Source organism: Condylura cristata, unplaced genomic scaffold (genome assembly GCF_000260355.1).
Source record: "Condylura cristata isolate star-nosed mole 26May11 unplaced genomic scaffold, ConCri1.0 scaffold00020, whole genome shotgun sequence".
In the NCBI taxonomy this organism is placed as follows: domain Eukaryota; kingdom Metazoa; phylum Chordata; class Mammalia; order Eulipotyphla; family Talpidae; genus Condylura; species Condylura cristata.
In genome coordinates this window covers 3221377-3236135 of record NW_004567121.1, presented here as the reverse complement: position 1 = coordinate 3236135, position 14759 = coordinate 3221377, and the positions used below count along the sequence as shown (strand labels likewise).

Genomic DNA, 14759 nt, shown 5'->3' with positions numbered 1-14759 from the left:
TACCTTTTTAATACTGCTTTTGCTGAATTGTAAAGATCCTGATATGTAGTACTTTTATTTTTATTTTCAGTTTTCTTGAGATACTCTTTAATGATTTCTTCAGTCGTTCAGTAACATGTTGTTTTAAATCTCCAACTTTGGCAACCAGAATGGTTTTTGTCGTCCTCAAATCCCTAGTCAGGAAGTTCATAAGTGAAAGTGACAATGACAGAGAACAAGAAGACATGTTCAGAACTCCACTGACTTCCAACCAGATGACATTGATTGCCACTGATACTTCTAGTTGTATTGTCTGTATGGGAGGGAGCTGTGGTTGCTCTCCAGAGTCATAATACCCAAGCCCAGAGACCTTAAAATTCTTTAGAAACAATACTGCAAGACTTCACATTAGCTTGAAAATAAAAGATGGTGGTGGAAATGCACATGTTGTGATAAACTACAGAACTTAGGTACCCAAAATGGCTTTTGTCATCCTCGAAACCCCTGGTGGGAATGTTCATAAAAGAAAGTGCTGATGAGGAAGAAGAAAGAAATGTTCAGAGCTTGCATTGTGACATCCTTAGGGTTTATATGCTAAAGTAGCAAAAATGAAGTTTCCTTCCAACATCTGTTTGATTTTGGATAAAGAAAGTTACTAATAAGGATACTCTACCCAAATCTTAATTATTTTTAGTTAGATGGCTTCATTGCTAAAGGAGCAAATTACAAAAAGAATAAAGGCATCTGGCTTTTACACAGGACAAGTTTTATCTTCATCGTCACTCTGTCATTATTCTTTTGCCACTTCAGGTAATGGTGTATTTTCCCTTTTCTGGCTAACTTTTATTACAGATTTATACAGAAACCTCCTAAGTTCTTGTTGCTTTCTTTTCTTGACTGTTTTCAAAGAAATAAAAACTTATTTTTCACACTTACCAGACCTGCTGCAGCAGTGGCTGCACACACAATAGCAGCGGTATTAGGGAGCCTTCCCTGTATGCTCAGGCTCTGTAGGTGACAGATTGCAGACTGGGGCTTACTTCCTGCTTTGGAAAGATGGGGGTTACAGGATTAAGCAAATATTGACCTATTGGTTAATTGAAAATTATCTTAGTAGCCTTCCAATCACTGCCTTTTTTCTCTTCTGCCTTTGGAGTCATGAAGCTATTTATTATCTTGGAATGGTTATGTCTTTGAATTGGTTATGTTTTGTGTGTTTGCGTGGATCAATTTTTTTTCTATTTATAACATTTTAATTTGCAAATTCTTACCATGGTAGATTTTTATTAACACACTGAAGAGCAAATGAAAAACCAAAGTTGCCCTCTTAGAACCAATATAGATTATTTGTAAGGCACTCCTAAATTAATAGTTTTAATATGTTATATTATACTATTTGTCTTGTTTTTTAACTTAAGAAAATATCATTAAAAAATTGCATAAAATTAGTTCACTATGCAACACAAATACACAAATATGTTCCATTAAAAAAAATTTCAAAAAGTCATTCAAACATGTGAAGCAAGAATATCCTTGAACTCCCTGGCTTTTAATCTGGCACTGTCTAATAGGTCTTTCTATGATAATGAAAAAGTTCTGCATCTGCTCTGTCCAGTGCAGTGACATGTGGCTGTTAAGCACATCATGCTTATGTCTGAATTCCTCAAATCAAGCATTTTAAATATATAGGATATAGTATGTCAATTTGAACTCCTCTTGGGAAATTCTTTACATAAAATTTATTTTATATTTATCTTGACTTCCTTTAAAATTTAGTAAATTGGAATAGATAATCCAGGACTAAAATGCAGAAGTGTGTTTCTTTCGTGGTTTTAATGTAATCTTTCCTTTGATTTTTTTAATTTAGACCTTTTCTGTCCTGATTTCCTAATTCCTTTCCCCATTATCAGTATTCTACCTTTTAAACTTGTTTCCAAACATTGTTATGTTGCCCTTGATACCTTGTAAGATTAAATTAAATAATATGTGATATTTTCTGTTTTTTCAGAAAAAAGTTCTACAGTTATCCCATCACTTAAGGTGCTGTCAGTATTAATATAATTGATATTATAGGTGAACACTGTAATAAATGAGAAGGTAAATAAATACTCAGAGAAAAAATGCATTAGTAAATGCATTAGTTTAACAGCAATGTAGACAAAAAGCAAAAACCTTTAAACTGTACTAAAATAGTGCTGTTTTTCTTGCTTTGTCCTTTGTTTATGTACTCCTGGGGACGTATCTGATAAAACAGGTGGAAGTTTTCCACCCATTCTCTTATTTCACACCAAATTTGTCTTTAATTAAGTACATTCTTTCTTTTTAAGAGATAGAGTTGCCAGTGTTAAAGGAGAGCCTCTAGCCAAATGACTTATTTGATGTTTAAGAATTTATCCAAGAGAAAAGAAAGCAGATAACTACTCAAAGCCCTTAATAATGCAATTGTTTATCTATAATGACCCAAAACTGAAAACAACCAAATGTCTGTCAGTAGATGAGTGGATCAAAAATTAATGGCATTTCCATGAACTCTAAAGGAGATGAACTATTAATACATATAAAAATATGGCAGGCCTCCAAGTAATTACAGTGGTTAAATGGGATATAAGAGTACCCTAATTACATTTATGTAAAATCTAGAAAATACAAACCAATACAGAGTGGGTGAGAGCATCTCAGTGATTATCTAGGGATGGGAGGAGAGAGGAGCAGATGGCTCGCAAAGGCATGAAAATGGATGGAAATAGAGAGTATTATGCTAAGTGAACTGTCAAAAGGAAAATGACAAACATTGGATGACTTCACTCAGATGTAGGATCTAGAGAAACAAAACAAAGGAACGGACAGAGCTAAATCAAAATAAACCCTAGAAATATAACTGCAGAATTGAAGCTGCTGGAAGGATGGGAACAAAGAGGGGAGGGGCCTTATGGTCTGTGTTAGAGAATTATCAATGTTTTACCACAGTGGGTGTGATGTGGTGACACACAGCTGAAGAGGTGTCAACTTAGTACCCTAAATTACAACCCAAAAGATAGTGTTGTAAACCAATGTTACCAATACCACATTACTTCACTAAAACAAAGACAAATAAATCAAAATATTAAAAATCTCTAAATTAGAGTAAATATTAAATCAAAAAATACCATGAGTCTAGTTGCAAGCTGCAGTGGTATTAATAGTACCTAATATCTTGCCACCAATAGAAACCAGTTATTTTTATACATTATTAAGTATTGTTTGATATAAAGACTCACTTGTGTTACTATAATTTTCATTTCTAAAATTTGATAATTTCCATAAACTGTTGCCTTTGAAAAAAACCAAAATAGTGTCCCATCTGTGAAACAAATGTATTAAGTCTAAATTTAATATTTCAAAGTTATCTTGTTTAAATTTAAAAATATCATCATTCTTTGCACAACGAGCACTGATCCTGATGATATGATATGATACATATCCTACATTAATACCTGCCAAGTATTGTAAAATTTTTCTGATACCCAGTTAGGGTATCAAACTTGTTTCTATATAACACGTTACTCTTGCATTGAGAATATGATTTTGAAACCATTCCTCTACTCTTTGTTATAGGTTGTAGAAATGTACTCTAGTGGAGGAGATCTTCACTTAGAACTTCCAACAGGCCAGCAAGGAGGTACTAGAAAGCTGTGGGTGAGTGCAACATCTTTTTTCTCTATGTGTGCTTACATGAGCCAGTTCTTTTCTTAAATACTCCAGAAAACATTAAATTCCTTATCATCTGAAGAAATACAGTTGACTTTTCCATAATTACCCTCTTCATGTTATATTTATATCAAATACTTTTGAAAACTGGATGAGAAATTGAGACAAAAGTATAAATAGTTATTTTGGGAAGAGCAGTGAGCAAAATTGGTGGGAACTTTAGCCCTCTGTGTGGAAAGGAAGAGATTTCAACTCTTTTTACTTAGAATTATATTGATGAAGTTATCTCTGAATATAGTCATTTGTAATGTACTTTACGCAAGATTTTTTTTTTAATCCTACAGGAAAGATCCATTATATTTCTCAAGGAAGAGAATTAAGTATTCACACTTGTCAAAAGTCATGGCATTGCAGAGGGAACATATTAAAACTCTTGTAGTGACGTTAAAAATTTTTAATTCTTAGGTGATCTGTATCCATATTCAATATTGCTTAATGTTTACCAGTAATTTGTGCCATTGCTTAGAAAACCATTTTTTCTTGGTACATACTAACCAGATTAATGAATATGTAGCAACTCCCATACTTGCAAAAGTTCCTGCTATAAGGGAGTTTTATGTTGTTTTTTAGTAAATGTTATCTACCACACTTTAATCAAAGAGGGGTAAGGTATGTAAATACAGTTCTTGTACCAGGACCACTCAAATTGCTGCTCATCCATAATTAAAGACACAATGACTTTAACATTATGAATAAGATCTAAAGTTGAGTTTCTCTATTAAGTGCTCTATTAAACATACGTATTCCCTTGATTCTGTCTTCTGACCAGCCTTAGCCAGACGTGAGACATTAAACATTTTTAGGATGTTGGCTTGAATATTGAAAAACAAATTTATCAGTCATTTGGTTAAATCCAAAAATAGAGAAACACACTAGCAGATAGTAATGTGCAATGGATAGTCCATTTAAATCCTTTCACAAAAAATAGTTTGAAAAGTTGTGGGAGGCTCTCTCTGGTGGCACAATAGGTTAGGATGCAGCACTGCAAGCTAGGCATAGCCACTTCAGTGCGAGTTCGATTCCAGCCCCGGAGGTGATCCACATGGCTTGGCAGACCTCTCCTGCCCCCCGCCCCTTTCCTCAGCAGTGTACTTGTCTATCTGCCCATTCTGCTCCCCACTCAGTCTCTGGTGAATCCTCTCATCACCCCTGCACCTCTGGCCTGTACCCCAGTTCTGAATGATTAAATAAATAAGTCTTGGCCCTTGCTGGTGGCGCAGCGGGTTAAAGCACAGCACTAAGAAGCTAAAGCCACTTCCACATGAGTTCAATTTCCGCCTGCCTCAGAGGTGACCACATGGCGCGGCAGACCTCTCCTGGCCCGCCCGCTGCTCCCCTCAGCAGTGTACTTCATAGATCTGCCTGTTCTGCTCCCCACTCTGTCTCTGGTGAATCCTCTCACCCTCCGCACCTCTGGCCTGTACCCCAGTTCTGTATGCATAAATAAATAAATCTTTTTAATAAATAAATAAATAAATCTTTAAAAAAAGAAAAGTCTGTGGGACAAAAATTCAGGACTGAATTATATACCCAAGCACCCGTGGTACATTAAAGAATAACTAATAATATAGATTAACGATAATTTTGCAACTGACAGCATGTTTTCAGATACTTTTATTTCATTTTGCCCAATTTTATATGCCATGTTTTATCAATTCTAACATGCAAATATTTTTAAACTTTAAATCCACCAGAACTGGAGTATGTATTACAATCAGTGGGATATAATTAATTGGCACTGTATTTTATTTGTATAGGTATATAAAATAATAATTCATTTGTCAATGTAAGTTATCTTATTTAGTGAAGTAGGGTGGGTTTACAACATTGCATTATGTTCTTTTAACTTATCAGGAAATTCCTCCTTATGAAACTAAGGGAGTGATGAGAGCCAGTTTTTCATCTAGAGAAGCAGATAACCACACAGCCTTCATAAGGATAAAGACAAATGCTTCAGACAGTACAGAGTTTATCATTCTCCCTGTTGAAGTTGAAGTTACAACAGGTTAGTAGAAAATTGAAAGAACTGAAGCTTGTTTTTAATACATTCCACTCTGGAGAAATAAAATATAATTGTTTACTTTTCTTTTTCCCAAGCTCCTGGAATTTATTCCTCCACGGAAATGTTAGATTTTGGTACACTACGAACACAAGGTAAAAAAAAAAAAAAAAAAAGAAAAAAGAACAGCATTCTTATTGGTCTTAAAAAATAATCTCCATATTCAATGCTGACTAACTGATTTCTTTGTAATTGGCTTTGGAAGTTATTTCTCAGTAGGTTACTTGATCTTGAAGAAACCTACTTTGGGGAAAGCAAAATCATGGGGTTATTTATGTAAAATTTTCTAAATGGAAAATTGAGACTGATGAGAGTCCTGGGTTTTTTAATCCATTCCTTACCTATGTAGAAATTGTTTTTTTTAATAGTAAAATAAAGGAAATAAAAGATTTACTTCTCGATTTTTGTTTTGGTACATATTATTCAAATGCACTATAATGACAAAATGTTAAAAATTTGTCCCAGGTAAAAAATTAAAATTCAAAATTGAAATAAGTAAGGGATTTATTAAGAAGAAAGTGGGAGTACTTGTAAATTTGGGGTTTCTTTGGGCCATATACATTTAAAATTTGGTTATTTAAAATTAAAGACCCATTTTTGAAAACTAGGTTTGGTTTAAATGTGGAAATCTTATATTGCACATTAATTATTTTTATTAAGCTTTATCAAAAAACTAAAATGTTAGTAATAATATCTAATTTCACTTAAGAATTATACTTTCCTTTGTTTTGATCTGGTTGTTTAGGAAAAGTGCAGTTTTTATAATACATAAGTTCCCTTTGAGTAAGGTGATTCCTATCTTCTTCTTTTTACTAATGTGATTGTCACTCTTTCACATTTGAAGGCGAGTCAATCTGATACTTAGTAAGATAAAAGATTCAACTTGCTTTATAAAGCACACCTTTTAAGAAATTTCTTTTCTTAATTTTAACAGATCTACCAAAAGTTTTAAATCTTCATTTATTAAATTCAGGAACAAAAGATGTCCCAATAACTGTAAGTTTTTCTTATATTTTCCTAATTTATATGTTCTTTGATTTTCAACTTACAACAAAGTTAAAAGAAATAAACTCTTGCTCTAAAGGAATTCTATCTTGTGACCTGGTGACACTTTAGTTCTAACTGTGATATGAGAAACAGTTCTGCCTCTAACCACCAGATTTTAAGGATGAGAAAGAAAGTAGATAATCTTCTCCAAACCAAGTTTGAACCAAAGTTAATGGTGCTCCTAGTTAGAATTATGTAAGAAGTAGGTAGATTCTGATAAATCTTAGGAACTGTGTTCATGTACAAAGATAAACAGGTTATAAAGAATCCATGAGATTTGGTTATTAGACTTAAGGTATGGGTTAGTCAAAGAAGAAGAAAAGATTCAAGTGAATTTTGGGAAAAGAAACAGTGAAGCAAATATATGAAGTAATGGTAGATGCTTTTAAAATTTTTACAAATAACCCTTAACTGACTGCTATTGTAGTTTCTATACTATTTAACCATACTATTTAAAAAGGCTCTCTCTTCCTCTCACTCACACAGATCGAGATTTTCATGTCTAATAGTGGAATTAGGATGCTACTAGGTATCCAGCAAAAATAAATAAAAATTTTCTTTTGGCCTGCAACCTCTCCAGGAAGGTTTCCAAGCTACATACATACAGAATATTGGAAAAGAAAAACATTATATTTTTATTATAACCAGTCCTGATGCCAGAAACCTCAATTCAGGGAACTCTGAAAATAGGAAGTAGATCAGATGGACTTGGACTTGTGGGTCCTTTGTCCATGTATAGCCAAACCCAGAGTGTTACCAACTGGTGGAGTAGAGACCAAAGTGAGGACAGTATACAAACACCAAATGAGGAAGCAAGAGAAACCATCCCAGATAACCACATTTATATGCAGTGAGTTAACTTATTACTAAGATCATTGTCCCATCAGTGTTCTGATAGCAGTGGGAGAATGTTCTGCCCACTGGTAGTAAAAAGCAATGTCTCTGGGCCCTCCCTGGTGGCGCAGCAGGTTAAAGCACAGCACTGAGAAGCTAAAGCCACTTCCGCATGAGTTCGATTCCCGCCTGCCCCGGAGGAGAGACCACATGGCGTGGCAGACCTCTCCTGACCCGCCCGCTGCTCCCCTCAGCAGTGTACTTCATAGATCTGCCTGTTCTGCTCCCCAGTCTGCCTCTGGGGAAGCCTCTCGCCACCCATGAGCCTCTGGCCTGTACCCCAGTTCTATATGAACAAATAAATCTTTAAAAAAAAAAAAAAAAGAGCAATGTCTCTGTAATTACTACATATATAACCAACTTTGTTCCCTGGGATTGCAGACACAGTGCAAACAAGAACTTTTTTCTTCACACTCCTCTGGTGCTTCTTGTGCCTTCAAGGGACTACCCTTTGGTGGTTTTATCATTTTCTGCCTTTATAAATGAGCTGCAAGGTTGGGAAAGGAGCTGGGGAAAGAGTTTTGGTAATAGCTAGAGATCTGCCTGTGCCTGTGTAGCAGGTGCGCCTGATGAGTGTCATAGAATTGAGGTGTTATAGAATTCATATTCCTGGAAATAATGAACATCAGGCTTTGATGACAGGTTTGTAAAGTCCTTGAGAACACAACAGAAATCCCAGGTTTGGAGGTCAAATTGAATTGTAAAAGCAGATTTTTGATAGTTTTGTACAAATACATGCTTGGACTAAATATGATGCCAGTTTTAGACCAAGTCAAGACATGTGGTTTCCACTTCTACCTCTTGATACCTAGCTATTGAAACATCACTTAGTGTTACAAATTTCTCTTCATCTGTTGAAGGAAGGAAGTTGGTATCTATAAAGTCCCTTCCAGTAAAATATGCTTTACATGAATGAGGAAAAGTACCTTTATCTTAAAGATACATATTTTTAAGCCTGCTATGAAAGTATAAGCTTTCACTGGCTTGTTGTTGCTGTTTTTCACTTATTTATTTATTTGAATAGAAAGATATTTTTTAAATTTAAACTGTTCAGACTTATCCCAAGTTACACATCCCTGCAGTCTCCTCCCTGCTCAATCCCATCACTAGGGATGACTACTGACACAGCAGTGTCTTACTCACATGCCCTAGAGAAGATTTGTAGAAACAGGATCTACAAAACTACCTTACCAAAGGGGTATAGCTCCCAAATTCACGTTCATTCTTCATCTTCATAGAGTCAAAATGTCACATTTAGTATTGTGGTTTTCTTTAAGAGAGAACCTGTCATAAATCTTTATATCTCCTTGTGCATTTATCATTTTAACTTTATATCTAATATATCTTATTTTAAATGTATAATTTATTTATATTTTACATCATTGTTCATTTGTGTCATTAGCTTTTTATGCTCACTTCTCTACCATACATTTCCCCCCCTCACTATTTTATAAAGATGTCCTAATATAAATTAATTTGAAAATTTCAGTTTGGCCTACATTCACAAGTTAAATCAAACTTCAAATTTTGATTCTGCTTTGCTTCTTCAGCATACTTTCCAGTTTAAGGTAACTGAACCACTAGACTAAAATAATGCCTTATTTATGTTTTTCTCTTTGCAGAGTGTTCGACCCACACCACAAAATGATGCTGTAACAGTACACTTCAAACCAATAACATTAAAAGCTTCAGAAAGTAAATATACCAAGGTTGCAAGTATTAGTTTTGATGGTAAGTAACAGTGACTTTTAACTGGAAGACATTTTCATTGACATACAAATGTAACGATCCAAACAATTTTATAACCTGACTTTATATTACTACTTAGGTTGTCTTTTCTTGTAAAACGTCATAGCCTCTGACTTGACTGTATCATGAAAGAAAACATAACTTCCTAAGCCTAAATTAGTGTTACTAAATATGTTAGGATGATAATTAAATTTTTGTAACTTGGGCTAACTTTCCCCATATACTTATTATTCATTGCTTTAATTAAGTAGTTCTGTAATTGAGTGATCATGTATTTGAATCTCAAAAACATTTTTACTTGAGAGCAGTTCTGAAGAATTCTCTGTAACATTTTCATATAGTTTTCATAAGCAAGGCAGGCAGTCCTACCTAAGCTAATAGCCTTTATGATAGAATCGTCAAATAACTATTATTTCAAGCATGTGTTCTTGTGTATTATGACATTTGAAAGGTTAAGCTAGACTTCAGTATGTTTTAAGAACATGTTTTTGTTTAATTTTGCCCACTTTGCTGGAATATTTATTGAGTTTGTTATCACTACACTACATTTTTAAGGTAGTACTACACTGGATGCTTAACTATATGAAATTAAACTGAATGACAACTGAAATTCCTAGTGGGGGTTTTCTTATAGTGAGGAGCCCTGAAACTTAAATGTTGGTTTCATTATATGAACCACCTTAGCTCAGGATTCACACCTACCCATGCAGGTAGTGTCAGCTTCAGTAGTCATCCCATGAGCTCAGAAAGCTCCCAAAGAAATCAAGATCAAGTATGTGGCATAACTTTCTTGATACAGCAGTCAAGAAATAATCTGTGTTCTAGAAAGTATCAATGCCATGATTGTTTCCAAACCAATGAGAAATTGTCTTTTGTGTCATTAAGACACCAGATTCACAGCCACCAGTAACTGTATCAATCTCAACAGGTACTTTCTCTCCTGCTGGGAAAGAGTGACCAGTAGCAATTGCTGACCCCTGAGAGCATTTAGGCCCTACCTTTACAGTAAATTAAGGAATAGGAGTATGCTTTCAGAACAGTTGCGCTGTATGGTGACCCGACACTCTTTTTCTCCTGTTTCTATACTGACAACCCAGTAGAATGTATCCATCTTGAGATAAGTGAATGTCAGTAATGTGAGTTCTTCTTAGATCATAGACTCTTAAGTGCTTCTTTTATATATATGTATATAAAATAGTTTATTTTTACATCATTTGGAACTTTTTTTTTTTTTCATCTCAGTTGTAATCCCCGTGGGTCTCCCATCACCAAGTCACCCTTAAGTGCTTCTTAAAGAAATGTATGTAAAATTAAATGTAGCAATGGGAAAGCACTTTTAAAGCAAGTACTACATTTCTTAAAAGGGGCTTTCATTATCATGGGAATATGCCTCCTCTTTTTTGCTCACTATTTCCCCTACTACCTACGTCCCAACAGAAACTGCCATTGAGATTACTGTGAAAATCAATCAGGAAATGTGTGTTTCGTTTCATTTTTTTCCCATTTTAGCAATTTCTAATGAAAGTTGTATATAAGAATACTTTGTTCCACTGGGGTGGGAAGAGTGCACTGGGCTGTGGTGTTGGCATACAGGTGAATTGGTGATGGGAAGCCCATGGGGATTACAACTGAGATGAAAACCGTACAAAATGAAGAACGATGTAAAAAACTTAAAAATATAACAATAATGATAAAAAATGCACAAAATGAAGAATGATATAAAAAAAAAAAGAATATTCCTGTATCTCAATAGTTTCTTTCTTGTATTCACCCATTTTCTTTCCTGCTTTGTGAGATTTGGCTTTGTATTCAGGATATTTTTGTCGTCTTTATCCAATTTCTAGTTTAGTGGCAAACACCTTGCTGGTGTGAATGCCCATATGGACAGTTGTGCCAGCCATGTACCTTCTCCCACTGCACTTGTTCAAGTGATGACATGTTTCTTCCTGTAAACTGGGACTCCTGTGCCTATTTTCTGCACTTTGTATTGTCCTCACACAACCTAAATATCCTCCCTTCGGATGGGCATGGATCAAGCACTGTCCATCTGTCTCAGCTCTTTGGAAAGAGAAGACAAATCTTCCTGTGAGTGTGGGAAATGCATTGAAGTGCCTTTTACAGTTCTTGCTCTGGTCAGAAGTCAAAGAGGGATTAAGCTTTTAGTCTGGTCCTCTTGTGCATCAAAGATGACCTCAAAATGGCTTTTTTTTTACCTATTAGTTTTTTCAGAAAAAAATGTTCAGTTACCAAACAAGTATTTTTCTCATCTAGTCACTATTTTTATCATTCTTTTCTTAACTGAATTTCTTGATATTTTCATCACTTAACTGACTATAACTCGGTATCATAGAAATGCCTAAATTGGGGCTCCCTGGTGGCACAAGGGGTTAAAGCACCACTCTTTGAAGCTTTCCACAGCCACTGCAGCAAGGGTTCAATCCCTGGGCAGGGAGTTGACCCACATGGCCCAGCAGACCACTCACTGCTCCTCTCAGCAGTGTATTTCAGTCATTTAGACTGTTCTGTTCCTCACTTTGTCTCTGGTGAGTCCTCTCACCCCCCTGCACCCCAGTTCTTGTATGCATAAATAAAATCCTTTTAAAAATGCCTGAATTCTAACCTTTGTGATTAGTCTCATATCAGAATAGTGAAACATTAAAAGCATCCAAAGATAACTATACAGCAAGCAGAAAGAAATGAGACTTAATGGGAGTTTTAAAAAATCTGAAATCACTATACCTATTAGATACCATACTATTGTGCTAAAATTGAATAACACATTGTGACACTCATTTGTAAATTCTTCTCATTAGTGGAAGTGTTCCCAATGTCATTTAAAAGGGATAAATATAAATAACTTATTTATTCTCTTTGAAAGGAACAACCAGTGGGTACCTAGGTTGGATCCAGCTGAATCATTTCTATAATTTAAGTGGAATTATTTAAAACTGCTATAAAACTTAAAGGTTTTACTTCATCTACACAGTATGATGGCAGGGAAGAGATAAGTCTCCTCTTAACCAGGAGTTAGGTTGGGTTAATATAAAAAGTTCAAAGCTCACAACTCTTTAACTTTTCTTACGTCATGCTGCTTCACTGATATTTAAATAAAAGCAAAAATTATTATCTTTTCTCAGTGCAGCAGTAAGCCAGCTGCTTCATCAATGGTGTAGATGTTTTTGGTTATCATGACCAGGTTGCTATTGATATCTAGCAAGTAGAGGTTTGGGATGCTGCTAAATATCCAACAATGCTTACAGCACCCCCACTCCCAAAGAATTTGTCCTAGAATGTTGCCCTGTGTCAAGGTTGTAAAACCCTTCTGTAACTAATGCCAAAGCTTATGTCCATAGAGAGGTAGCAAAAATAGTGTTTTTTCCCTCTGCACTGTGTTCATTTGGTAATTCTTTATATTTATCCTATTATAGGAAAATTTAAAATATTTTCCTTTTCTATATACAAAATATGATTATTTAAAATGTTATAAAAGTATTCTGTATAATGGTTTGAAAGCCAAACTTTTCAATTTGTGGTTTGTTTATATAACTATATGATTTGTGGGCTGTAACTTCACTTTTCCATATGTGATGCTTCAAACCCTCCTGCACAGTTCCAGTGCCACTGTCCTGGTCTCTCCCTTCACTTACATTTGCTTCCCTTTCCCAGGGCCCCTCTGAAAACTAGTATATTTTTCACAGAATTTAAGAATTATTTCTGTTGTGCTCTGCCAGTTTATTTTGTTTGGTTATTTATATTCTATAAATGAGTGAAACCTTTGAGTGACATTCTTTTTACTGTCTGATTTATTTCACTTAGCATGATCATCTCAAGATTCACCCATTTTGTTGCAAAAGACACTATTTTATCCTATTTTTTAACAGCTGAGTTGAGGTTTTGTTTTGTTTTTATGCTTCCTTTCAGCATCAAAAGCAAAAAAACCATCTCAGTTCTCTGGAAAAATAACTGTTAAAGCAAAGGAAAAAAGTTATTCTAAACTTGAAATACCATATCAAGCAGAAGTTTTAGATGGGTGAGTTTCTCTTTAAAATAAATTGTATAACTTTTTACTACTAATAAGTTGTTTTCTCACTAACTGACCTTAGCAAAAGTGGTAGTTGTAGTCACATAAACTCCAGTGAATTTCAACCTCAACTATAAAGGTGAAAGATCTATATTTTGTTTAATTTTCACTTTCTTAGAAGAGGGAAATGAGGTGATAACAATTTAACTTAAATGAAGTTTTAATCATCAGTAATCCAATAAAAAGTAAATCTGTGATTTTTGAAACAAAATGATTTACATTCCTTTATGAATTTGTAAACACTCATATAGAATTTCAACTTTTTTAAATAAGTGTGCAATAATATATGTAGTTGGTTGTTTTCTGGTTATACTTTAGCCAGTAGTAGTTTAATATCCAGCTTGTTAGGACTCGTTTTAACTCATTTTATTTTTTTCCACATAGCTATTTGGGATTTGATCACGCGGCAACTTTATTTCACATCCGAGACAGTCCTGCTGATCCTGTGGAAAGGCCAATTTACCTTACTAATACTTTCAGTTTTGCCATCCTCATTCATGATGTGTTGCTACCAGAAGAAGCCAAAACAATGTTTAAAGTATGTCTGGAAATACTTGTACTTTTAATTTTACTAATATACCACCTAGATGATGCTGACATTGCTTTTTTTCTCTCCGTCATTTTCTAGGTTCACAACTTCAGCAAGCCAGTTTTAATTCTTCCAAATGAATCAGGATACATTTTCACCCTGTTTTTTATGCCATCAACATCATCCATGCACATAGATAACAACATTTTACTTATTACCAATGCTTCTAAATTTCATTTACCTGTACGAGTATATACAGGTTTTTTAGATGTAAGTATCTAAACTTAACTCTCTACCTTAAAATATAAACGCCTTACCCATCTCTTGTGTTTTCAGATGTGATTAGGGAGCCATATTGCACTCTCTTACTCTTTGCCTTTTTATCTGCACACCACAGATTGGTTTGCTTCCTTCCTAATCAGTACTTTCAAGATAACTGATTCTCACTTTCCCAGCAGCCACTATTCCTTGTGGTATATTTGACTCTAGAGCCATCTTGCATTAATTTCTTGCACGTTGTCGCTCATTTTCATTTTAAACTGATATAGTGGTGGGAAAGCAGAAAACAAATTTAATGGAAGTAAAATAATGAATAGGAAAAAATACAAGAAGGATCATTTTCTTCTTACAAAGAGACTATCAACACCATTGTCAGGACAACAGGAGAAAAAAAG

At 34.6% G+C, this 14759-nt stretch overlaps 1 protein-coding gene across 1 annotated transcript in view; it reads left to right on the top strand.

Moving 5' to 3' along the window:
- The window catches only part of TMEM131 (transmembrane protein 131), a 128510-nt gene that overhangs the window by 70453 nt on the left and 43298 nt on the right, over nucleotides 1–14759 (top strand). Inside the window, exons 8-15 of the mRNA XM_004686145.2 lie at nucleotides 3574–3654; nucleotides 5581–5731; nucleotides 5824–5880; nucleotides 6720–6781; nucleotides 9349–9457; nucleotides 13397–13505; nucleotides 13941–14094; nucleotides 14185–14355. Coding sequence (XP_004686202.1) covers nucleotides 3574–3654; nucleotides 5581–5731; nucleotides 5824–5880; nucleotides 6720–6781; nucleotides 9349–9457; nucleotides 13397–13505; nucleotides 13941–14094; nucleotides 14185–14355 — 894 coding nt within the window. The remainder of the gene's footprint in view (nucleotides 1–3573; nucleotides 3655–5580; nucleotides 5732–5823; nucleotides 5881–6719; nucleotides 6782–9348; nucleotides 9458–13396; nucleotides 13506–13940; nucleotides 14095–14184; nucleotides 14356–14759) is intronic.